Raw genomic sequence first — 27,159 nt, 5'->3', positions numbered from 1 at the left:
TGACCTTGATTTAAAACTGTTCCTGAAGCTTGCCTCTTTTCATCCCAAAGCTCCATCTCTGTCTACTCATTGCTTCAAGTATCTTCCCCAGGATTTTGCTTTTGGCAAATATTTTGATATAGTTATCCTCAAAGAAATTTGGACTTCGTTCAGGGAGCTTTTCTTTTGAAATATTTTTGTTTATATTTTTAAAAATAATTTTTATTAAACAGTTTTTAAAAAACACAAACAAACAAAAACAGATATTTACATCTTCTTTTCAACATCTTCGTATCACTAATTCATATCTATACATTTTCTCTTATCTTAATATATCTTTTATACAGATATTTCTAGTATATCATATATATATATATATATACATATACATACATACATACATACATACATACATATATATATATATATATATATATATATTTCCCCTCTACAGCAGACAGATAATAATAGAGAATCTGAGAAAGCTGGGCCTGTAACACGAAGCCAAGTAGCTAGGAGGAGGAAGCAGGAAGAAAAACTGTTGTCCTCCAATCAGAACACAGAGTTGCAGGCTCCAATCAGAACACAGAGTTGCAGGCTAGCCAGCATACGTCAGCAGCAGCAAATATAGATAAGCGACAGCTCCAGCCCCGCAACAGAGAACCCATAGCTTCTACATGAAACAGAGCCTGAAGATGACAGGGTGTGAGCCTGTCGAAACGTTGCTTTAAGAAAAACTTTTAAAGTCACTGGTAGGATTTTAGCTGAGGTTTTAAAGGACCTTGCAGAGTGCTCTGTAGGGAATTTTAGAAGATTTTAAGCTGGGATTTTAACTAGGATTTTAAATATTTTAACCAACTTATTTATAATGACGCGGGAAAACACCGGAGATTTTAATTTTTTGCATATATATATATATATATGTATGTATGTATGTATGTATGTATGTATGTATGTATGTATGTATGTATGTATAATGTATATACCGTTAAAATATATTCTCTTAATCTAAATATTTTATTTACATTTAACAGAGACAGGTACCTAATTTCCTTTCCACAATTTATATCTTCCCATTTGTTTCCATATTCCTCCATCTAATTTAACCATTGTTTAGTTTTCTTTGAAGAAAGAAATATTTGATATTTGAAGAGTTATTTACTTTTGGACTGTATTTACTTTTGGACTGATTCTTTATGGAATAAACTTGATGATTTTTATTGTAGGAGTCTTTAGCCTGAGCAAGATCAAGCCAATAGCATCTGTAAGTGGGCAAACATCAGGATGTTGTATCACACCAACTGGATATCGGCAACATCGGGTAGTGACAAATGGTGTACAACCACTCAACCTTAGCCAGGTATGTAAAATAATTTTGCCTCCTATATCCTGCTGCAGTGTTCACATGGTTGCAGTTAGCAGTGCTGTATAGTAAAGGAACCGCTAGAAAGGAAATACCAAAAAGAGAATTTGTGAATGATAAGAAATTTCAAAGAGCAATAGTACTAAATTTGCATTCAGTAGTGGATTTCTCTTCCTACCTCATAAATTATGGATTTGGACAGCACCATAAGGACCATGTAATTCAGTCTTTTGCATTGTATAAGAAAACCTATTAAGCCATCCTCATGCCTCTTTTTTGGAATAAGATTAGGATAATCAGGATGTCTTAACCATTTTGGGCTCATGAGTATGGCCACTGACATCTAATACAAATCTTAATGATGAAAAGCAATACATTATGTGTCACAATGTGCACAATAATATTTGTGTCCCAATACCAAGTGCAAGTTTGTTCATCAAGAGGTTTGTGTTGTGAGGAAGCCACACACATTTCATCAGTTGCTGCCTCCCCCATGACTATGTGCATTGTGAGAACTTTAAATTTTAAAATTTTAGAATTATAAAGAAACAATCAGTGCAGAATTGTTATGGGAGTCTGTCTAGCATCCAAAGTTGCTTTGAAACAAGGTGGGCGGCAAGCAAACAAACAAACAAATGTGATCAATCAAATTTCATTGCAGAATTGAGTACAAGGTAAAGATGGGATGTGAGCCCAAATGCTAAACTTTATATTTATCTCTGCAATGCACAATCCAAAGTGCTATTTTCCCACATAAATAAACTAAAAAAGCACAGTACCCTCGCCCAACTACATTAATGTTCTCCCTCCCTCTGAAAAACCAAAGAGGCAGCCTATTCCTCCTCACCAAGAATCATAGATTGCTCTCTGATATATAAACAAGGAAAGGAAATAAAAGGTACAGAATATTTCCTTTACTGTGCAGATGTAGATATTAAGTTTTTAAAAAAATTAAAAGTAAAGAGAGTTAGGGAGGTAAATAGTTGTCTGAAAGGTTGTTTAGGGAGTTGCAGTATCTATATCTTGCTATATTGTAAAATAGAAGAAAGTAGATTCTCTTTGGGTGGAAAAAGTTCTCTTCATCTGATATCTATCAAGAACATTGTTTTGCTTTCCTCTCCATCTCCTATTAGACATTTTTTTTGTATAATAGTGTTCTGGATGCTTTCTCTAAACCTGTTCCTTGCTTTTATAGAACCAGCAAGCAACTGTACTGGCCTCTCAAGAGAGAAGTGGAAATCCAGCTCCCCGCAGACAGCAGGCCTACGTTGCTCCCCTGCCAACAACAATTGCTCAGGCTCCGTATACATTCCAGCATAGCAGCCCAGTCCACCCTCACTTGGCAGCAGCCACAGCAAGCCAGCCTCACATGTACACCTATGCGCCTACTACTGCTGCCACCTTGGGCTCCACCAATTCAATTGCTCATCTCTTTTCCCCTCAGGGCTCCTCCAGGCATACCACATACACAACCCATCCAAGCACTCTTGTGCACCAGGTCCCAGTCAGTGTGGGGCCCAGCTTGTTAACCTCTGCCAACGTAGCACCTGCTCAGTATCAACATCAATTTGCTGCCCAGTCCTACATTGGTGCTTCCAGAGGATCTGCAATTTACACTGGATACCCACTAAGCCCTACCAAGATTAATCAGTATTCTTACTTGTAATTGGGGGCAAAAACTGTCTTGAAGTCATGAACGATCATAGAGGTGAAGGGATCTGCAGTAGGTTTTGCAGTATTCTAAGAGTTCCACAACAGGAACCTCTGTGGAATCCAAGGACAATAATGGGGAATCACCCCCTTGTTGACAATTCTGCTTATGCTCTCCAGAATCAGGTGGTACTGTTGGTGGAGCCCTGCTGATCAGGGGAAATATAGGTGATGACTGGGTAGAATCTTTTGAATCAAATTCTCATTAAGATTTCACATTTAATTTTTATTCATGCTTTAAAAACAAACAACTAAGGCCTGAACCCCATTTATTTAAAGCTATTATGTTAATCAGAGGGGAAAAGCAAATCAGTGACTTTTTTTTTTTAAAAAGCTGTTCTTTAAAAAATGTATTAGAATTAAATAGTACTTGTTTAAATTATTTTAGCAGCTTGCACAAACTCATATTGCCACTAAAATGCACATTTAACTCTAGGTTGCTAGGGCTGTTTTATAAACTTGAGTTAGTATTTTAATTTTAATTTTGTAATTCATATTCTTGAAAGGCAAGAGCTGAATTCTACGAAAGCAGTTATTTCCTTTCTTAGCTTCTCTTATTTATGTACATAGACATATGTATATTGCTTTTAATTCCCTGATTTTAATTATTTCTGTTGAAGGATAGTGTAGCATTTTTGTATACAGCTTTCTTTTAAATCACAGATTATTTTTAATGTGTGAATTTTCAAAATGAAAATGAGAGGGTTTTTTTTCCAGAAACAATTGCAGAAAGTTGAATTTGCTTTCTGTTGTGAGATCACAGTCTGTAATGTTACTATGACTGCATTGTCCAGAAGCTCTTGCACTTAGCTGAACATATTTAGGGTTGCATTACTGTTTCAGGGCAGAAGCCACTGGGAAGTATTTCCTGTAAAGTTCACTAAACTGAATAGATGTGCAGTTTCTGGAGAGTTTTATCTGAGATTTAGGCCATTAGAATTACATTCTTTCAGTTTAAAAATAACATTTAGAGCTGGATTCTTTTTGCAGGAATGGAAGGGTCTCTTGCCCATCTTGTCTTTCTTTGCCTGGTTCATTTAGCTGAAGAATCCAAAATTCACCTTAACATCAATTTACTGAAATGTAAACTTTTTATACTTCCGCTAGCACCTCCTTCTAGGAATTTGTTGGCAGGAAACATTAAAGCGCTCTTATTAAGACTTGTATACAATACATGCATGTAGGAATTGCAAAAACATGACACAAAATTGCAGATTTTAAATGTTTATTACTGAATTTAAAACTATTTTAGAAGTTTTGTAATGGTGATGTTTTAATATTTTACAGAAAATGAAATATGTACATATTGATTAGAATTAAATACAACAAGCAAAATTTCCTGCTAATCCCAAATGTTCTGTCTTTGTAATCAAAATGTGTAGTGATTATACTTGAACTCTGTACTTAAGTGTTTGTCTAACTCTTAAATGTTTCTGGGGATGAAATTGATATATTCCTTTGTATTTAAACCAAAATGAGTTGTTAATACATGTTGGAATGTATGTGAAATAATGCAATCGCCTAGAGCTCATCACTGTAGCACTGAGAGAGAAAGAGAGAAAAGGAAAAAAAAAAGCTGCATGAGAGACAAGGATATCTTCTGATTTGTTTTGCACAGGTATGTGTGACTGGTGTGTAACCCCCCCTCCCCCAATATTGTAGTGCCTTAAATGATTATGTAGTGTGACTAGAGTTTACAGTGAGCTTGCCTTATGATGGACCAGCAAGCCCCTCCGCTCTCCGTCAAATTGAAGCAATTCATCGAATATGTCCCACTAAGGATAGATATAGGTGACAAAACCATTTGCTTTAAGTTTCAATGCAAACATAAATGGAACAATGGGCATCATTCAGCCAAAGCTGAGTACCTCTGTAGTCTTGCTTACTTCAGCTGGAAAGCTAAGAATGTTCACAATTTGGTCTCCCTGAAACGGCCAAGTGAGTTCAGACATCAAACCAAGCCATGCATTTGTTAACCACAATATAAAATGCAGACTACGCTCTTGAGTTTCCAGTCCTATGGCAGCCAAGCCATGATGTAGGGTAATCTTCTCTAAAAAGTATTGCTTTACTAACTTGATACCCTCTAAACAAGACCGTTCCTTCAAGACATGGGAATTGGCATATCTAGAGTAGACCACTTGGGGGAAACATTGTAAGGCATGGTTTGATCATGGCATATATACCTGAACACAAAATAATTTGGTTTGCCAGTTCAAACAATAAATTTGTAATCAAGTTCAAATTACAGTCTCTAACCAAGGCTTAGTGTGGTGTCTGAAATGCTTCAGTTTAGCTGGATTCCGACCTAAGCATTTTATTTTGAGTGACCCTCCCCCCCCTCAAAATTGTAACTATTCTAGCTGTTGATGCATCTTTAAGAGTATTATGCTAGGAATGCATTGGGAAGCATATTTGGTATTTCAGAAGTGTTTAAGCATGTGCAATTTCTTTCCCTTAGGGTATACTGTAACATTGTTACCCATGTGTGTAGCAGAAATTGCTTATAAAATATTTCTAGTTTGGTGTTACAATTAGAACTTTTATACCAAAGAGAGCTTACTGGAAAGCACATAATCTAAGTTTTATTTAACACCGCTAGTAATTTGGCGCTTTTGGAAAGCTTAGAAAACTCTAGCACTTGCTGTAAGGAAATAACACATGAACTGGCCTGCTAGTGGTGAGCTTCTAAATCTCATTTGGTTTCCCAAATTCTGTCACAATTGTTTATTTCACCACTGCCATTATGCAAAGACACTTCTTGGCCAAATGGAGAATTAACTGTCTTGGAGAGTGGTATTGCTACAGCAATAAAAGGCATTAAAAGCCTTGGAACCCAGTTTGTATTCCATCCAATCTACATTAAATGACTAGATTTTGTACTTTACAAAAATAATTAAGAATATTAAACCAATTTCTGGAGCATGCATGTTCACATGTTATAATAGTCCAAATGTGAACAATTTTTGAAATGGTAACCGGCAATAACTCTGACCCATTAGTCAGGAATTGGGGAAGGGGGAGTCATGATTTAAGTGAGGCCAAGATTTCAGAGATCTTAAAGCCGCTTACCCCAATAGGTCTAGTCTGTGGACCACAAGCCTTACAGTTTCCTTTTTAGTGAGGAATCTGTTGTCTCTGGCAATAGAGGAGAGTGGTTAACAGTGTGACTAGCTGTGAACATTTGTTTACTGTACTCTTGTTCTGTTGTATTTTTTTTTCTTCTGTATTGATGTGAAGATAACCAAGGAATTTCAGTTCTTTACATCACTGGTGTCAATAACAATTTCTGTTGCTGTAACATTCTCAGAATAGTTTAATGCTTAGTGCCATGACCTGTAGCTCAATCCGCCTTATAGAAAATCTGAAGTGGGTTATTTTACCAATTAAGCATATTAATATTAAAATATTACTAGACTATTTCCAATGCAGCAAGGATTTTCAGTAAATCTGCTTCAAAAATGTAAAGTACAGGTCTTAAAAAAAAAACCTATCCTTGAATGGGTTAATCATTTTTACCTCAAGTCAGTTCACATTTCTGAGTGAACAAAAGAACTGGCTTTTCAAGACAAGTTTAAAGTAATTACATATAATCCGAATTAAGCAATTCTGAATCATTAACAAAAGACATTTCCCCAAGTTTTTGATTCTGACTTCCTCAGCAGTTTGCTCCAGAGACCAGACACTTCATATCTGGAAGCAAATAAACATATATTAAGAGTTTTCTCTAAAAGGCCTTCTTCTCACAAAGCAGGTGAGATAGCAAGTTACACACATAGCATACTACTGCCTCTAAGCTCTTTTAAAATCTCTCAATGTGCACCTGGAATGTTTGTCCAGAGGGACAACATCCCGGGAAAGGAGACATAACTCCAGATGCTTTGGTTTGGGAACTCCCCCCACCCCCTTCACTTTTTCTCCAGATACAGGAATCAATAGTAGGAAAGTTTTAATCCGCTTTGGTACCTGTATTGGCTTCAGGATTCTTCCTGGCTGAAGATGGGGGGGGGGGGAAGGTTTTTGAAAGTAACCCCTCATGATTTGTGAGAACTAGGCTGCAGGGGCATCTTTTTCTCCCAGTGCATTTCCAGGTTGCCTCATAATGAAAAAGAGGAGAGAGCAATAGCCTCACAGTTGTGCAGCCTACAAATAAATGAACCTATTTCATGCACAAAATCAGCATTTCAAAAGTTTAGTCTCCTTTGCTGAGGGAATTTGGAATACACCCATAATATTATGGATGCATTTTTCTGCAAGTTCTGAAATTTGTAGGACTTATCTGTGGGTAGCTGTGCTTTTCTCTGCAACCTGAGCTCATTTGTAAGTAAATTTATTTTTAGTAATAGCAAGACAAATTATGCTTTACTTAGTCACTTCTGTGATTAAACCTATTATTTAACATTCTTGATAGCTGAACTTTCACCTCATTGTTCTTGATACTCCACTGCAAAGGCAGCTTCTGAGCTTTACTGCTTGCACATAGTTAAACAGTGCAGTACCATACCTCTGATTTCAATATTTTTTAAACATAAAATTCAATTGCTTCTAGGTGACTGGGATTGGCACAGCCCTGCTTTCTTGTTTTAATTTTTAACTTATGAATGGTGCCGCATGTTGACATAGTTGTTTGTTGCTAAACTTTATATAATGTGTGATTTCAGATTCAGCTTGAACTATTATCTAATTCACTACATGTAGCAGTGCATTATATGTAATGTTAGTATTTCTGCTTGACTCCTTGATATTGCAATGGAATTCCTACTTTATTAAATGTATTTGATATGCTAGTTTACTGTGTAGAATTTAACTTTTTTCTGGTTGTGCTCTTCCTTTTTACAAGCCGCTAGATAAAGGTAGTTTCTGACAATTATTGATCTATGTTTGTATTGCCAATGTACTTAGGGGATAATGTAAAAATCATTTTAACAAGAGGAAATACAGATATTTAAAAACTTTAATACTAACTATATGGGAAAAGGGTCCATTGTGAAAACACGGTTTATCTTTGGATTCAATGTTTGTCTTTGGTTTTACAAAGTAGCTTGTATTTTAAGTATTTTCTACATAATATGGTAAAAATGTAGAACAATTGCAATGCATCAATAAAAAAGTTACTTTTCTGTATTCTATTAATTTGTTGATTTCTGAGTGAAAATGTCTTGTGGTCAACTCCATTTTTGAATCCCAATTGTACATCAAGGTAAAATGAAAGAAGGAAAAGTTTGTGCCAAGTCCCATTTCTATGTAAAGAATATCATGTAAAAGCAGCAGAAAGGGGAAAGGGAAGGGCTCCTTTAAGAGACCAGGGAATTTGTCAGCAGTACTGCATGTAGTAGTTTAGCACTTGAGAGTAAGGCATAATTTGATGTCAGGATCAAAAGGAATTTTTGTTGAATGTGGAGATGGTCTGAGGATGGAGTATCTCATGTCTAGACAAACAAGATGTTCTTATTTTCCTTTGGTTCCATCTGGGCTGAGAGGCAGGGGTGGTAGCTGGGATTTTGCTTTTTGGTTCCCCTGGGGTGGTGGCTGAGATTTGGCATGCAGTTGGTAAGTTACAAAGGATTGTTTATCATTAGGATTTTAGGATTTAAGATCATTTAATCCATTAACCCAATCCATTAAGCCACCTGGGGTGGTGCCTGGGATTAAGTTAGGAAAGAGTTGTTTACAATCAATCTGGATTGTAATCAATCTGGATTCTCCCATTGACTTTGCCTATCAGGAGGTCGCAAAAGAGATTCACTTGACCCAGGGCTATAACCATCTGCAATAGGTACCATTTTTGCAAAAGGTCTTCCTTGCTGCACTGGGCCATGTGGATCAGGACAAACATAAACACTCAAAAAAAGTTACGTATTTTAGGCGTATTTTACACTTCATCCGCAAAAGAAGCGGCCCAGTGGCAAGGCTTGCCGGAGTGGAAAACGGTAGGCTTTTTCGGGTGGATGGCTACTGGCAGCTGGAGTGACCATTACAGGTAGGCAAGGGTGCGCGAGGAGCATGGGTCGCGTTGCTCACACTCTTCAACCGTGAAAGAAGCGGCCTGGTGGCCAGATGAGGCGCGTGAGGAAAAAATGAAGACACCCCTCTAAAAGAAGGCCTACCCATTTTTTCAGAGATCAAAAGAAAATAAGACCCTTTCAAAGAAACATGTTAACATATATTGGAATTAGCTTTATACATTGTGTATAATTTATCTGGTGTTACATACCAACAAATTGTTTTATAAATAATTCTTTTTAAGTTCATAACAATGTAAATTTCAATCTTTTTGACCGTGTAGTTTTCCAATTGGTAAATTGTAACCAGTGCATCATATGTTTTTAACCTATTCTTCCTCCATTTCAAATATCAGGAAAAGTTTATAAACATTTCAGTATGATGCTCACCATCAGTGCATATTTGAACTTTAATTCTTATTTTGCTCCATACCACAAATCTTTTTATCGGTTTTGAATCTTTTTGATAACTGTAAACGCGGAAACAAGATAATACTTGGTGGGACTTGGATCATGCCCCTATGCCTCTCCTGCTGGATCTAATGAGACAGTTGGATGTAATTGGAGAGAAATGATCCCTCAAATAATGTCCCATGTCATGAAGGGCTTTGTAAGTTATGTCCAGGATCTTGAAACGCATCCAGGAGCAAATTGGCAACCAATGTAGCCCAAAGAACACAAGTGTAGTGTGCGGTGATTGAGGGCTGCTCATAACTACCTGCATAGTTGCATTTTGCATCTGTTGAAGCTTACAAATACCATATTTTTCGGAATATAAGACGCACCCAAGTATAATACGCACTTACCTTTTTGGGTGAGGAAAAGAAGAAAAAGAAATCTCCCTCTGCCTCTGCACAATTTTGCCTCCTTGCAGCAAACAGCCTGCTTTACTATCAGTTTTGTTTTCAGCATAGCTTGATTAGCAAAGGAAAAAAAAAACTGCTCCAGCAATTTACCTCTTTGTAGGAAGCAGCAGAGCCCTGCGCAAAACAGGGATCAAATCAGCTGAGAGTCGGAAGGCCAATGGAATTGTGCTAATTAGGCTGTGCTGAAGTGGAAAGGAGCTGATTATTCTTGCTGTTTACTTGCAAGGAGGTAACTGCTATGAGGCAGAGGCCAAAGGGTGGGGGCCAGTGGGTGGGCGGGACTACATTCGGTGTATAAGATGCACCTAAATTTTCACCCCCTTTTAGGGGGGAAAAGGTGCATCTTATACTCGGAAAAATATGGTACTCTTCAAGGGCAGCCCCCATATCCAGTGAATTCCAATAATACATACAAGTGACCAGGGTGTGAATGGTGAGCAGAATCTCCCAGTTTAGGAATGGGCACAAGCAATGCACAATACGTAGTTGATCAAAGGGCCTCCTGGCTAGGATTGCCTCCTGTTACTTTAGCAGGAGCTATGAGTCCAGAAAGATCCCCAAATTGCACACAGGTTATATTTGGGGCAGTGCAACCCCATCCAAAACGAGATGGAAAGTGCCCAGAACCAAGGGGCTGTAGCATCTAAAGTCACTCAGTTTCGCTGAAAGTTGTTCCCTAGATACTGAGGCAGGACACACATGGCATGCTTAATTGGCTTGGGATGGATGTAAAGCTGCATATCATCACCTCATTTTATGCTATCAGATGTCACCCAGTGGGAGGAAGTACCAAACTCTATGGCATCCCACAACCAGGAGCTCAGGGTTGGGACTTCTTTTTTCCCCAATCAGCCCTGGAACTTTCCAGGGGTGCTCATGTTATCCTTCTAAACTGGCTCAAAGGTTGGGCATATGGGGCATAACATCATATTCCCATATGCCCAACCCTTGAGCCAATTTAGAAGAATAACATGGTAGATGTCTTCTGAGCACTCCTGGAAAGTCAAGACAAACAAGAATGGAGGCACTACCCCTATCCTCCTCCCACCAGAGGTCATCCAAATGTATGCCCAATGCTGTTTCTGTTCCTTACTCATGCCTGAATCCTTACTGAAAGGGATCCAGATAATCTGTTTCCTTATCATAATATGTAGCTAATACCAATTTGTTCTTGCAACAATCGGTAGATAGATACATAAGGTTTTATGCTGGAAGGTGTCAACTGTCCAGTTGGCGAATCCAGAAAAAGAAACTCCTGGGACATTATTTTACCAAGTGTTGTCGCCTGCTGGTGTGCGCGGCCCCGTTGCAAATTGGTAGTAAAGGTAAGTAGAACCCACCCTGAGGCTGACCATCAATGTTGAATCATCCCACAAAGTTCTTGAATGAAGAGCTCCTTGGATCTATTCCTTGGAGTCATGAAACAACTATTACTACTTCAAGGTTTGTCATCGCAGCTGCCAGATCTTCCTGCAGTTTCTCCATGGAATTATTTACACAGTCCTAAAAAAAAAGTATTCTTTTTTTTCCCAACAATTAATTTATCATTTGGCAGATAATTTGGCATCCTCCATAAATTTTGGGTTGCAGCTTCTATCAACCACAGTGGTTAGGGGTTATAGTAGTTGAACTCCAGGAGTAAGATACGTTTTAAAATCTCTATTAAAGTCTGTAGCTATAATCATATTGCCATGATTGTAAGCAAAGCCTCTAGATGGCAGCATATGGCTTTGATTTGAAGAAATCTTGAACAACAACAAAAAAAATCAGATTCTTTGTTTTCTCAAATCAGTCTTAAATTCAGTTCTCATACTGCTTTAAAGGGTGGTAAATTGTGATCTATGAAGAATAGTGGATTACATTTTCCAAAAAGTATCAGCTTGTTGTATTTATGGTGGAGAAAAATATTTGTAATGCATATCTTGAATTTCAATATATGAATTATTGTACTTTCTTATTGAGGTACAACTTAATATCGTTATCTGGAAACAACAATGATATATGTCTTGTTCATGGAAGGGTAATTGTGTGGGAAATAGGTTGTATAATCACTCTTTTTTTCAATCTTTCATTTGTCTTTCAGTCAAGAATAGTTGTTCATTGGTAGAGCATATACATTAGTTCCCATTATTATCTCTATGCCTGTAATTTTAGGCATAATTTTATTTATTTATCACATTTCTATACTGCCCATCTCAATCTAAGTGACTCTGATTTCTATTAGAATGCTCTCTATTAAAAGTCCACCCATTGTCAATATGGATCAATGTTTATATTTAAGCTTCCACAACTTTAAGATCTCTGGACTTCAATTCCTAGAATTTCCCAGCCAACAATGCTGATATATAAAATAGATCTAATGAAATAAATAAAATTTCCATGATACAGACCATTGCACAATGAATGTTATACAACTGTTCTGTATCATGAAATTTTATTGGCAGTCCAGATGATGTTCCACTCGTAGTTCGCCCATGTTTTCCTACTCATTCTTCCAACTTTCACCGACTAGCACTAGAAATAAAAAGAACAAAAGAGAACAATGAATCCCCAGCTACCCATCCATTAAGAGTAAAACGGACATGTTAATTGCATAATGTGTATCACCTGGTAGCACTGGAAATAATCCAGCTGGAAATATCTTAAATGCAAGGCAATGTCTTGACTCATAATAGAAAGACAAATCAATGGTTCCAAACAACACCATGGACCTATTCTGTTCTGCCAATGGCAATAAATGTGATCTTGAAGCAACTGAAAAAGAAACTTGTAATTAATTCCAAACTATTGGCATTCTTTAGTACTATAGCCTGTCACACAGATATTGATCTAGTTATCTGCTGAAAACCTGATCGCTTTGCTAATTCAGGTGAACAGTAGTTCATTTTTAACTGACTTTGACAATGAAGGATTTTTCCTGCTCTCCTTCAGTCAATTATAAAGGGCAACAGTGAAACTTCTGAGCAACTGAGAACTCTTTTTATTTGTTAATATTTGGAGTCAGTTAATCTTATTAATCTCCATCTCAGCTGCATTTCTCAGTACCTGAGGAATCCATCCATTTGTTTCAAAGTCATACAAAAAAAAAAAATTCAGTAATGGCTTTTCTTAGAGCAGGAGCCCTTTCTTCCCTTTTCTCCTTCCAAAAATACATTTAAGAATCATCTCACCTCACAGATCCTGGGACAGTGACTAGTTATGTTGGACTTTATGCAAATGTACAGTCATTATTCCCCACATTTCTTGCAAAAGGGAACATTAGAGCTGGCAGCATTTTAGGAATCAGCGAACTAAAATGGACAGGAATGGGTGAATTTAATTCAGATGACCATCAGGTATACTACTGCGGGCAAGAATCCCTCAGAAGAAATGGAGTAGCCATCATAATCAATAAAAGAGTAGGAAATGCAATACTGGGATACAATCCACAAAAAGACAGAATGATCTCAGTTCGAATCCAAGGCAAACCATTCAGTATCACAGTAATCCAAGTCTATGCCCCAACTACTGGTGCTGAAGAGGATGAAATTGACCTGTTCTATGAAGCCCTACAGCACCTTATAGAATTAACACCAAAAATGATGTCCTTATCATCATGGGGGATTGGAATGTTAAAGTAGGAAGCCAAAAGATAACCGGAATAACAGGCAAGTTTGGTCTTGGAGTACAAAATGAAGCAGGGCACAGGCTAATATAATTTTGTCAAAAGAATATGATGGTCATAGCAAACACTCTTTTCCAACAACCCAAGAGACAACTCTACACATGGACATCATCAGACAGTCAACACAGAAATCAGATTGACTATGTGCTCTGCAGCCAAAGATGGAGAAACTCTATACAGTCAGTAAAAACAAGACCAGGAGCTGACTGTGGCTCAGATCATGAGCTTCTCATTGCAAAATTTAGGCTTAAATTGAAGAAAGTAAGGAAAAGCACTACGCCACTCAAGTATGAACTAAGTCATATCCCTGATGAATATACAGTAGAGGTGACAAATAGATTTAAGGAATTAGATCTGACAGACAGAGTGCCTGAAGAACTATGGACAGAGGTTTGCAACATTGTACAAGAGGTAGCAACTAAAACTACCCCAAAGAAAAAGAAATGCAAGAAAGCAAAATGTCTGTCTAGGAAGCTTTGAAAATAGCTGAGGAAAGAAGGTAAGTGAAAAGCAAGAGAGAAAGAGAAAGATACACCCAGGATTCCAGAGAATAGCTAGAAGAGATAAGAATACCTTCTTAAATGAACAGTGCAAAGCAATAGAAGAAAACAATAGAATAGGGAGGACCAGAGATATTTTCAAGAAAATTAGAGATATGAAGGGAATGTTTCATGCAAAGGTGGGCATGATAAAGGACCAAAATGGCAGGGACCTAACTGAGGCAGAAGAGATTAAGAAGAGGTGGAAAAATTATATAGAAGAATTATACAAGAATGAGCTTAATGTCCCTGATAACCACGATGGGGTGGTCACTGACCTCGAGCCAGACATCCTAGAATGTGAAGTCAAATGGGCCTTAGGAAATCTGAGCAACAACAAAGTTAGTGGAGGTGACAGTATTCCATCTGAGCTATTTAAAATTTTAAAAGACGATGCAGTAAAAGTGGTACACTCAATTTGCCAGCAAATTTGGAAAACTCAACAGTGGCCACAGGATTGGAAAAGGTCAGTTTACATTCCAGTTCCAAAGAAAGGCAATGCCAAAGAGTGTACAAACTATCGCACCATTGCACTCATTTCACATACTACGTAAAGTACGTAAAGTAGTATGCACATAAAGTTATGCTCAAAATCCTACAAGCTAGGCTCCAGCAGTATGTGGATTGAGAACTACTAGCAGTACAGGCAGGATTTCGAAGAGGCAGAAGAACTAGAGATCAAATTGCCAACATATGCTGGATCATGGAGAAAGCTAGGGAGTTCCAGAAAAACATCTACTTCTGCTTCATTGACTATGCTAAAGCCTTTGATTGTGTGGATCACAACAAATTGTGGCAAGTTCTTAAAGAGAGGGGAGTACCATCTTATTTGTCTCTTGAAAACCTATATGCGGGTCAAGAAGCAACAGTGGGAACTGGATATGGAACCACTGATTGATTCAAAATTGGGAAAGGAGTCAGGCAAGGCTGTATAATGTCACCCTGCCTATTTAACTTATATGCAGAGCAAATCATGAGAAAGGCAGGGCTAGATAAATCAAAAGTTGGAATTAAGATTGCCGGGACAAATATCAACAACCTCAGATATGCAGATGATACCACTCTAATGGCAGAAAGTGAAGAGGAACTAAAGAGCCTCTTAATGCTGGGGAAGAAGGAGAGTGCTGGATCGAGTCACTGAAGCAGTAGGCGTGAGCTTAAATGGACTCCAGAGGATGGTAGAGGACAGGAAGGACTGGAGGAACGTTGTCCATGGGGTCGTGATGGGTCGGACATAACTTCACAACTAACAACAAGTGCTGGCAGTGGTGGGAATTTTAAATCTGTTATTGAACCCAATGAACTATCAAGAAAGCGGTCATGAAGTTTCTACAAAATTGTATAAACTCTCAAAGTTTTTGAGAGGCTTTGAGAGACTTTGCATTCTGATTTATATCTAAAAAAAAAAAAAAAAAGAGGTTCCTTGCCCTTGAGAAGTATACCAGAATCCTATTTCATATACAAACAGATGAAAGCAATCTCTTTCTCCTAATTCGTTTGAACTGAGACATATTTGAAATGAAGTTTAATTGGAAACTGCCCTATACGGAGTTAGACTACTGCCCATCTAGTCTGATATTGTCAGCACTGATTGCATTCCTTTGTCACAGTAAGCCATGATTTATTTGTACTTGATTGAATAAGCCACTACTAACTGCATCCACATAATGCACTAAGCAAAGACCAAAATAATATGGATTAGGATAGAATTCAGCAACGATAGCCCCCAGTTGTGCCTCTGTGAGGTGAAAGCAAAAATGCCCAGAGCATCCTGAGATAACATCACCAAAAACCGCCTGCAAAATTATCCAGCCATTTTTTAAAAGTATGCATAATTGAAGGAAAGAGATGAAATAAGGATGGAAATGGATATACCAAATGTTGTGCTGTGAAAACACACATTCCCATCCCATAAAAATTTTGTACACAATCCTCGAACAGAGAAGCAAGTGTGAAAGAGGCTGTCCAATCTAACTTGGGAATGATGAACAAACTCCACAGCTCTGTAGTATTTCTGGTAGGGAGCGAGATTTCTGCATACAAATCATGTGCTCAACCACTTACCTATGGCTCTTGTATTTAGAATAAGTGGTATTTCTATAGATTCAACTCCTATTTGGTACTGTCATAGAACCCAGGCAGTATCTGAGCAGCCAGTACTCATTACAGAATAAAAGCTGCCACTATGTTTTGGACTGTGAATTTTTAGAAACCGTTTGCTTAGTTTTTCAGGAAGTCTTAGCTTCCACAATAAAGTCTAGCCTTTGCTTTTCAGCTAAGTATTTCAACATCTCATTCTCCATTACTTCTTTTATTCAGTGAAATCCATACTTGATGAACCAGTCTGCAGTTCTAATCCTCAGGATTTTGAGTGGAACACCTTTCCCAAGAGACAAATAAACTACCTGTTTATGCTCAGCTGTACTTTAATTTTCACAATATTTAATGTAAACAAATCTTAATTCCATGAAAAATAGACAAGTGCCATCATACTCTCAGATTCATAAAGAAACTCTACTCACTAGCATTCACTGCTTGATACAATATACAAATACTTAGTATAGTATCTGATTCCCCTGTATAATAAAATTCATGTGTATGTTATTTATGAAGTGGGTGTTCATGTATAAATTGTGGGGTTTTTTTTGCTTCCAATTAATATTAGAGTTCAAGTCATTGCACTTGAATACAAAATTCAGATGTATTTTGTATGCAAATGCCAAGATCTATATTCACACACACATCCTTCTAAAATTATGCTACATACATTTATTTTTACTTGGGAATTGGACTGTAAGCACATTTTCCAGCACAACGTAGCATTCCTTTAATGACATAGGATGCTGAGTTGCAGATAAAATACCCTAACAAAATGAGTACAAAATCTTATAGGATAATCTGGCTACATTGCTTTGTGCTTCTGTGGCCATTTCTCCATTGGCTGCAAGAAAGAACATCAGATTGCCTGGTAGCTAAGTGTTTCATTCTGTCTCTTTTTTTAAAAACTAGGAATGTTGACCTTTGAATAGTTATTCCACAGGATTGATATTGCTACTGATAACCTCTGCCATATCCTATTTTGGCACTCCTTGCCCTTACTTAAGTGCAAACATAAGGGCAGGATTGCAGTGATGGGAGGTCTATGATGGAATGCTTTCATCTAAAAAACTTTAGATGAAAGAAATTCAGGGATCATACTCCAAATAGGGCTGCAATGGCCCTTGTTGAAGAAGGCTATTCTAGAACCACAGTTCGTTTATTAAGATCATTTTGAAACTACTCTGGGTTCCTAAATTTTGAAGTAAAAATATAATCATGAAAAAAGAGAAAGAAATTGAGTAAGTTATAAATCAAGCCAATATGAAGCTTGTTGACATAGTTAAATGAAGTGACAGTGTGGTTGTGGCTGGGAATGCATCAATTCTATCAGGCTCAAGAAACCAGGAACAGGAGTAGAGTTCATAGCACCAAAAGTTCATTTCATGCATATGAATCATAAGTTTTATAAGTTCACTTATACATAAGAATCTGTTCTACTAATGGTCAAGTCAAATTAACCCCAGATAAGAATTAACTGAATTCAAGGGGGCTGGACTTAGTTTTTTTGAGGGAACATAATGACTCAAAACTGATGATGTGTTTGACCTCATCCACAGGCGCCACCTGGTCACCTTGTACAAATTCAACCCCTGTAATAAGTTTGTTGTTTAATGAAATGTGCAAACCTAGTCAGTTATAATTTGTCCGATAAATGATAGTTAAGCAAGACATGGTTCATATAACAACAACAACAACAGAGTTGGAAGGGACCTTGGAGGTCATCTAGTCCAACTCCCTGCTCACACAAGAGACCTATACTTGGGATTCGAACCGCCAAACTGCCAACCTTTCTGATTGACAAGCTCAGCGTCTTATAGATAGGTAAAGACTTCAGGAAACATAAAGACATTTGAAATATTCTTAGAAGGTCTAAATGTCATTAGAAAGTTATTCACATCCATCTCCCAGGACAAAGATACTGCTCTGCAGAAGGCTTTTTGCATTATTTTTATACTTGTAAATTTGTTGACAATGTGATCGCAAAGTAATAGTATATAAGTTCAGTATTGTTTCATCTACTCATTTCTGAATTCCAGTAGTTGTAGGATTCTGGTAAGAAAGGAGTTAAGACTCAATTCTGGCTCCTTTTGGAATGAGCCAGCCTCTTCTCTACAACTAGACATCTGGATTTAATAAAATCTAGCAAATGAGAGTGTGCTCTCTCTCCCTTCTTTTACAGAGAAACTGTCAAAACATTCCAATGGTGTGAGGTAGAATCTGGTACAGAAGTCTCTAGCTGGCAAAGCACAAGACAACCAGCACAATCATGGCTCCTCAACGTGTCTTGCTTCTGCTGGTTATCCTGGTCAGTGCTGTCGATGGGCAACAGCAGTTAATGGAATACATGGAGAGGAGGCTGGCTGGCTTAGAGGTGAGCACATAACACGGCAACTGACACGTTCATCTTTGAGCTTGATAGGCACACGGCATTAGGACTGCAGTTGTATAGATTTCTTATGGAATAGTTTGAATAGTAGGAAAAAAACATCTTCTCTCAAGTGGGAACTCACTATAGGCTCAATTTGAAAGAAGATAAGAGTGTTGTTCATGATTGTAGATAATGGTATGGAAGCTTGAATGAATGTGAAAATTTCAGGTTGCTTAGTTTATATTTGTAATGAGAAGTATGAAACATATTCTGAAAACAAAAAGTTTTTTTCCCAGGTTATCAAGTCTTCTTCCATATTTTAAAATGCTACAGTTATTTGGAAGGTCAGGAGCATCCTGTTTAAACATAATAAGTCTGACAGCACTTCAGCCACAAATTCATGAACGCTCTACCCAGCTTTTCTGAGGATTAGTAACTGGATGCATGCTACTGACTGGGAGATAGAGCTATAAAATAAGAGTTCTAAAGTCTAAATTGCATCTTGGTTCTTTTAAAAGTAAAACTAAATTGCACAGCATCTTAACAATGAAAATACAAGTATATAGGATGCCTGAAAATCCAGAAGGTAAATGAAAATGTCTCAGAATTAGCTGATATTTTAACATGACAGGCTTTTAAAATCAAGACTTTCAGTATTTAATCTATAATAACAAAGGCTCTGTAATATGTCAGATCAAATACAAGCTGATTTTTACAGAGTGAATGCTATCTTGGTTTGACTTTGAATTTATTTTTTATCCAGTTATGAGCTTTTTCGGGGTTTTTTGCAATTATCTGAATGTAACATGCTTGCTAAAGAGTTTCCTCTACATTCCCCTTAAAGCTTCTAATTCCCTCTGTACCATCAGGAACGCATTTCCCAGTGGCATGATCAGAGCAGCCGTTATTCCACTGAACTGAGAGATTTCAAGAATAAGGTGGTGTCCATGTTGGAAACAGTGGAAAAAGATAAGGAAATACTCCGTGCAGAGGTGGAAAATACTGCAATACGGGTGGACCGACTGGAGCGAGAGGTGGACTATCTTGAGACCCAAAATCCTGCTCCACCTTGTGTGGAAGTAGATGATAAGCTAATGGAGAATCAGGCTTCTCCTGGCAAGAAGCGCAAGAATGAGAAATATGACAAACTGACAGGTAAGCAGAATTCACCAGGTCATTTATTTATTTATTATTTATTGGTTTGATTTATATGCCGCCCTTCTCCGGAGACTCAGGGCGGCTTACAATGCGTTAAGCAATAGCCTTCATACTTTTGTATATACCTGCTTAGTAGGGCTTTTGGCCCCTCCTAAGCGGTGTTCTTTTTTTATACAAAGTCAGCTTATTGCCCCCACAATCCAGGTCCTCATTTTACTTACCTCAGAAGGATGGAAGGCTGAGTCAACCTTGAGCCTGGTGAGATTTGAACTCGCAGTAATTGCAGGCAGCTGGCAGCTAAGTGCTACTGTAACAGCACTTTAGTCTGCTGCGCCACCAAGGCTCCTATTATTATAGATTAAATACTGGAAGTCATATGCCCGCACTAGAAGCCAGTGCTAACGATCCTCCCACATGTCTTTTCATATAGTTCCCAAATGTTACCATCAGCTATTAAGATATATTTGGCAGTGTTCACATGTTGGCTAAAGCTGTAATGTGGGTTGTTTGGTTTGGATTAGCATGCTGTGTTAATCCAGCCATTTTGGTGTGTAAACTATGATTTATGGATTAATGTAATGTGTAAATTGAGCCAATTATTCATGAAACCATAGCTCAGAAAGCCTCAGTTTAGTGATAAATGTCAGCCTAATCCCACTAAATAAAGGAATATTAAAATAGGTTTTTGTAAATGTTTACCATCATGTGGGGATTAGATATACAGTTGAACTCTATTTCATATTTTACCATTCAAACTTCTGCCAGAGGGAAGAAGGTCTTCAGTATTCTGAAAACAATTCTCTTACCAGAATATAACAAATGTCCATTTTTTAAAAAAGAGATTTTGTTGCAGTGGAGAGCTGACAGCTTTATGTTGGTCATTGTTAAAGAAATCAAGACAGCAGCCTGTTATTAAATGATAATAAATACAGTGAAAAAGGGCATACCCTTAAATTATTTTAATGGTCAACATGCAAAGCTCACAAAATGATATAGCTGGTATTCAGCAAAAGCTATAATTTATTATGTCCTCGCCAATGGGAGTTGTTGCATTTCTCCTCCACTTAGCATAACAGCCTAAGTGGATGGACAGTTTTGGGAGAGGGAGGGGCTTCATATTTTATTCCCTACAACAGAAAGAACATTTATATTTTATAAGAAATGATTTTGTTTTCTTCCTAGCATTTTCCTGTAAGTGCAGGGTCCAGGGTTTTTTTTTAGTTTTTTTTTGGATCAAATAGATTTTCTCCACTCTCATCTTCCAGTGGTGCAACCATTACCACTGTAATCAGGTCCATCTAGTTTGTTGCTGGCTATCCTCTCCTTTTTTTTCCTTCCATCATCCCTTGAATTATGGACTTAAGAAAGTAGATCTTTGTCCAAAATGCCCAAAATACAATAACTTGCGCCTTGTCATTTGTCCCTCAAGAGAGAATTTTGGATTAATTTGTTCTGGGATCCATTTGTTTGTTTTCTTGGCTATTCACAATATTGATTTTCAACACCAAAGTTCAAAAGCTTGAATACTGTTCTATCTTGCTAAATTTTGTTTCCACAGAGTACCACAGTGAAAACAATTGTCTACACAATTCTGATCTTTGTGGGTATAGATACAATATGATTGATATCTGAATATATTTTCCAAAGCCTTCATTGCTATCCTACCAAGTGCTGGTCTGAGATGTATTTTTGACTGTTTGACCCTTTATTGTTGATCCTAAAAGACAGAGACGATCCATCCATCACTTCAATATTTATTTATTTATAACAGATATAAACAATTAATTGATAATCAAGTAATCAAATTTATTGCAGTCTTCAGACAGGAGTTTCAATTATCCTGAGCCAATTATCAATTATAAGGCTGGTTGCTGTAACTCTTGTCATTAGTTTGGCTTTTTTTGTATTTAATCTTAGCTTCCTTTTCTCCCTGTATACCCTACTTTTTATCACTAAAGTTTCCAGATTATTTGCATTTTCAGCTATCAAAGCAGTGTAATCAGCATAGCAAGGTTATTGATTTCTTCTCTCTCCAATTTTAAAGTCATGCTCATTTCTTTCAGTCAAGCCCCCCACCAGAGACTCTGTCTCTGTCTCTTTGTCTGTGCCTCTCTACACACACACACACACACACACACACACACACACACACACACACACACACACACACACACACACACACAGTATGTAGGTTGAATAAATAAGGACACAGTATTCAGCCTTGTCTCATTCTGCTACCCTGGAGTTAGTCTGTTTCACCATGATCCATCCAGACTATGGCAGGTAGTCCTCAACTTACAACAGCAGTTGGGAACAGAATTTGTGTTGCTAAGTGAGGGGGTCATAAAGCACAACTGCATTGATTTGTAATAGCAATCCCTACAATCCTGGCTAACTGAATCCTATGATCATTACGTAAGACAATTTTCTGCCAGCTTCCCATAACTAAAATTATGGAAATCTGGCTGGAAGTTCCAAGTCCCAGGCCTTCAGGAAAGTAAGTAGCCACTGCTAGGTGGAGGAGATAGCAAGGGTGTGCTTGGGGAAGGCCTGGGACAGTCCATGAGAAGTGAGGCACAGCAAAGGGAGGGTGTGCAAAAGTGCATGAGGATGCAAAGGGAAGGTTAGAAAGGTTCATGTAGGTACAATGGGGTTTACAAGAGGAACTGCACAGGTTAGTAAGGGTTCCTGGAGGTGTGATGCCAGTCAGGGAGGGTGAGTAAGAGTGTCCAAGTGGCCATGGTGTAAGTGCAGAGGGGCTGGAGGAGGGTGGTCAGGTAGGTGAGATTTACCCCAGAGACATGCAACATTCCCTGCTGGTTTTCCTATTGACTTTCTGGAGAATTGGGCAGGGAAAGTTGCAAATGGTGAACATGTGATCACTGGACAGTTGACAACTGGTTATAAATACAAATGGGTTGCAATGCACCCAGGTTGCAATCACATGACAGCAGTGATTCTGGGATGCCAGACTCCAAGAACTGGTTTTAACCTCCATTGATTCAGCTCTGTCAGAAGTTCAAAGGGTTGCTGCATAATGGTCATAGGTCAAGTATTACCTATATATGCTTTGCATAAGGACAATGAAGTATTCTGGGATTCCTATTTCCCTAAGCATATTCCTACCATAATCAAAGGTTTTTCTATAAGAAGCACAATTTGAGTCTATGTGCTTTAGCTTCTCAATTATCAGTGTCCATCAGCAATAATGTATCTTGTTTCTTGGCTGTTTCTAAAGCCATCTTGAACATCTGCAGTCTCCTTCCCCATCTAGGGCTTTAATCTGTGTTGGATAATCCTAAGCATTATTTTGCTACCGTGTGAAATCTTGTTGTCATGTTCCTTTGATTTCAGATTGAACTTGATAATAAAACTGGTTAAAATCCTCTTTTTCTGAATCAGTTGGAGCATAAATTTGGATAATCATAATATTGAAGTGTTGTCTGCAATGTCTAATTGACAATATTCAGTCATTGGTTGCATTGTACCCAAGAATTATCTTGGCGACATTCTTCATAACTATGAAACTAACACCATTTCTTATGTGTGCTTATGTATATTCTTCAATTTATTGATATCTAAATTGTCAATCTGTAGTCATTTCCTTTTCGTATCATCTTTCACTGTGCTGAGATTTCTCCTGTTCATATTTCTTATGTTCTATGTTCCCACTGTAATTCTGTGTGGCAACTTCAAATTTCTTTTCTTGCATGACAACACCATAGCAAAATCTCTTGAACGTTTTAATTTACCCATCTCATAAATCCACTAGTACTCCAAAAAAATCCTCAAATGTTCCTCAATAGCATAGAAGCATAGAATCAAAGGGCTGTAAGGGACCTTGGAGATTTTCTAATCGAACCCTTGCCCAAGGCAGGAGTCGTATACCGTTCTAGATAAATTGTTGTGCAGTTGTCTTGAAAATGTCCAGCAATGAAGTACCCACAGCCTGTGGATCCTGACCTTCCTTGCCTATCTTTTTTTGTGCGTGTCCATACATTGTCCAGTACAGAAGCCCAGTTTACCCTAAGTATATTCAGGTAATCTGTGTAAGATAGAAATTCATAAGGTATAGTATTTATATGGTATACTTTTAAGTTAACTTAGTGGTTTGCTATATTTCATCAGTTAGAAGGTACATGCTTTGGGATTAGAAATGGGCAAAGTATTTGCATGAAGGCATATTTTTAACATACAAAATAAATGAATATAAGATACTGGTTTTTTTCACAGCATCGGCATATACGATGGAGGGCCGTCAGTAGTTTAATTATCAATAAAGCAGTTGATATAAATAATTTGTGGTATATAAAATATAAATAATCTCATGAATCTGTAAAATTTATCATCTGTTTCTGAACATGACATGGAATGTTTTATGTGTTTACATTTGTTGATATTATGCTTCAGTACGGATGTGAGATAGTATATATTAAGCATGCTATAACTATTCTTTATAGATTGCAGTGACACCATATCCCAAGTCAAAGCCATGAAGATATTAAAGAGGTTTGGCAGCACTGCTGGGCTCTGGACCAAAGACCCCCTCAGCAATTCAGAGAAGATCTATGTGTTTGATGGCACCAGCAATGACACTGTCTATGTTTTTCCAAGGATGCGAGAATTCACCCTCTTTTCTGCTACCCGAAAGGCTGCACGCATCAAGTTGCCCTACCCATGGGTTGGCACAGGACATTTGGTATATGGAGGGTATCTTTATTATATTCGGCGACATGGCACATTTCAGGTCATCAAGTTTAGCTTGACCAACAAAACGATTGTTGATAGTTCTGTCTTCCCAGCTGAGGAGCAGATTCCCGTCTTTGGTCTTGCATCCTACAACTACATTGATTTGGGGGCCGATGAGGAAGGCATCTGGGCTATTTATGCCACACAAGAAAATGAGAAAAACATAGCATTGGCCAAACTAGATCCTACATCTCTAGACATTGAGCAAATGTGGGACACACCATGTCCTCGGGAGAATGCAGAGAGTGCTTTTGTTATCTGTGGAGCTCTCTATGTAGTATACAATACCCGGTTACCCAGCCGATCCCGTATTCAATGTACCTTTGATGTCAGTGGCTCAATGACATCTGAAGATGCTGCCCAAGTCTATTTCCCAAAGCGATATGGTTCTCACTCCAGTATGAAGTACAACCCCAAAGAGAGGCAGATCTATGCTTGGGATGATGGCTATCAGATCATTTACCGTATGGAGATGAAGAAGAAGAGTGAAGTCTGAAAAAGGCCTTTGTCTCTGGCAAAAGAGAATCTGAAACATATCTCAGTGCCACAGGTTATGACTCAGATGCCATACATGCCAAGTGGTGCATAGCATAGGAAGGCTGCCATAACGAGGACTGGTTAGACTGAACTTTGAAAAGGAAATGCCTTTCTGATATATTAAATGCTTTTAAACAAATATTGTCCGCATTTTTATTGGTGCCTGTCAATTTTCATTTGCTTTTCAACTAAGACTTTTTTAAATAAATAAATAAATTTTATGATGGAAAAACTTTTGTTCCATTCAAAAGCATGAAGAAAAAGATTTGTGTATCTAACTTCTTAATTTACATATTCTTCAACAGCTTTAAATCCAAACTGGGATCCTCCACTCTGTAGATCTCTGCTGTAGATCACTCCTTTTTCAAAAGCATGTCAGAAGAGATTATGAAATATTTGACTGTCATTTCAGACTCCAGGAGTTTGCAATGGCTTTGGAAAAAAAACAACCCCTGGTTATTTTAATGAGACTTCACCTCAAGTGCTATAGTAAAATTGGACCGAGCAATTGGAAAGTGCAAGGATGGGGTTTGGAGATGAATGATGATGCTGTATGCCATTCCTTCTGCCCCACTGTGATGCTTTTAAATGCTGAATGAGTTTAGATCAGTGTCAAAACTAGTGTAAATTTATTTTCCCCCATTGCTTACAATTTGATTTAAGAACTTCAATTATCAGAGTGGTCTATTACTGGAATATTTGAAGTAGGGCTAAATATCGCTATCTTTCATTTGCTGGTCTAGACATTTAGCGTGACTCACATCGCAGTTATTATCTGAAAAAAAAAAAGGTGAATTTTCCCATAATCAATTTTCTTTTTTTCTTCAGCTTTTATATCTAGCTATTTTTTTTTTGTGCCGAACATCAGAGAGAATTTAATGCATTTTGAGTTCTTTGTGCTTTGGAATTTCTAGTTGATAATTCTTTATACTTGAGGCTTTGCTTGGGCGAGTCTAATGTGGGTGCATGTTTGTCTCTCTGTGTGTGGATGGTTGATTGGTATTTATTGTTTATGTGCAAATTACTGAGAAATTATGATTTTAATTTTTATATAGAGAGTATATTTATAAAGAGAGTATATTTCTTTATGTGCATAAACAAGAAGAGTACTGGCCACATGGCACAGAGAAACAGACATTTATTAGCTGATGTGCATATGTACAAAAAAAATCTCTTGGTCCCTGTCTGGACAATTTGCATCCAGTCTCCCACCTTCTTTTTATTTAGGAAAGATGGTAGAGGAGGTGGTTGCATGTCAACTTCAAAGATTCCTGGATGAAATGAATTATCTGGACCCTTCCAAGTCAGGATTCAGGTCCTGTTATGAGGCAGAAACAGCATAGGTCACACATTTGTTGATGATCTCTGGTGAGAGTGGGGGGATGGTGCATCCATTCTTGCTCTTATTGACCTCTCAGTTGCCTTTAGTACCATAGAATATGGTATCCTTTTGGGATAACTGCAGGATTTGGGCCTGGGCAGGGCAGATTACATTGGTTTGGTTCCTTTCTCCAATGTCAGTTCTAATCAGTGTTGACAGGGAGTGAGAGGCCCATCCCAACCACAGCTGCTCTTTTATGGTGTCCCACAGGGCTGGTACTTTCTCTAATCTTTTTAAACATCTATATGAATCCATTAGGTGAGATCATCCATCACCATGGGATGAATAACAGAATAACAGAATTGGAAGGGATCTTGGAGGTCTTCTAATCAAACCCCCCTACTCAAGCAGGAAACCCTAAACCAGTGACGGCTAACCTTTTTGGCATCATGTGCCAGGAGGGGGGAGGTTTGCACATGCATGTGCCCACACCCATAATTCTATGTGCCCCACCCTGCGCATGCACGCGCAACCTCCTCCCCCCCACTCCTGGCACGCGATGGCCAGGTAGGCCCATTTTTCTTTCTCACCTGGCTCCAGATCCTCTTCATGCATCTGGGGAGGGTGAAAACAGCCTTCCCCATTCCCTCGGAAACCCTCCAGAGGCCTGAAATGGCTCATTTCCCAACTTCCTGGCTCATTTCCCAACTTCCTGGGACAGGAAGTGACTTTTTTGCTGCCCCCAGCCTCAAGAGCCTCTCTAGGAGCCTAGACATTAAGGATTTCAATAGCGGCTTAGTATG

General features: G+C 38.0%; 2 protein-coding genes across 11 annotated transcripts in view; both read left to right on the top strand.

Annotated features, from left to right (window-relative positions):
• Positions 1-8,181, top strand: part of HIPK1 (homeodomain interacting protein kinase 1) — a 38,799-nt gene extending 30,618 nt beyond the window's left edge. For all 10 annotated transcript variants that reach the window (XM_060689715.2, XM_087889360.1, XM_087889356.1 and 7 more), the window contains 2 exons: positions 1,206-1,339; positions 2,538-8,181. In XM_060689715.2, the coding sequence (XP_060545698.1) occupies positions 1,206-1,339; positions 2,538-3,008 (605 nt within the window). In that variant the 3' untranslated portion in view covers positions 3,009-8,181. The remainder of the gene's footprint in view (positions 1-1,205; positions 1,340-2,537) is intronic.
• Positions 8,182-18,244: 10,063 nt separating this feature from the next.
• On the top strand, positions 18,245-25,267 carry OLFML3 (olfactomedin like 3). The gene is made up of 3 exons (XM_034414267.3): positions 18,245-18,594; positions 19,461-19,746; positions 24,210-25,267. Exons 1-3 carry the CDS (start codon positions 18,490-18,492, stop codon positions 24,992-24,994), a joined length of 1,176 nt encoding a protein of 391 aa, XP_034270158.2. The 5' UTR covers positions 18,245-18,489; the 3' UTR covers positions 24,995-25,267.
• The last annotated feature ends 1,892 nt before the right edge of the window (positions 25,268-27,159 follow it).

Source organism: Pantherophis guttatus, chromosome 3 (genome assembly GCF_059756535.1).
Source record: "Pantherophis guttatus breed Tessera chromosome 3, ASM5975653v1, whole genome shotgun sequence".
Taxonomy (NCBI): domain Eukaryota; kingdom Metazoa; phylum Chordata; class Lepidosauria; order Squamata; family Colubridae; genus Pantherophis; species Pantherophis guttatus.
This window is presented reverse-complemented; position numbering and strand designations above follow the sequence as displayed.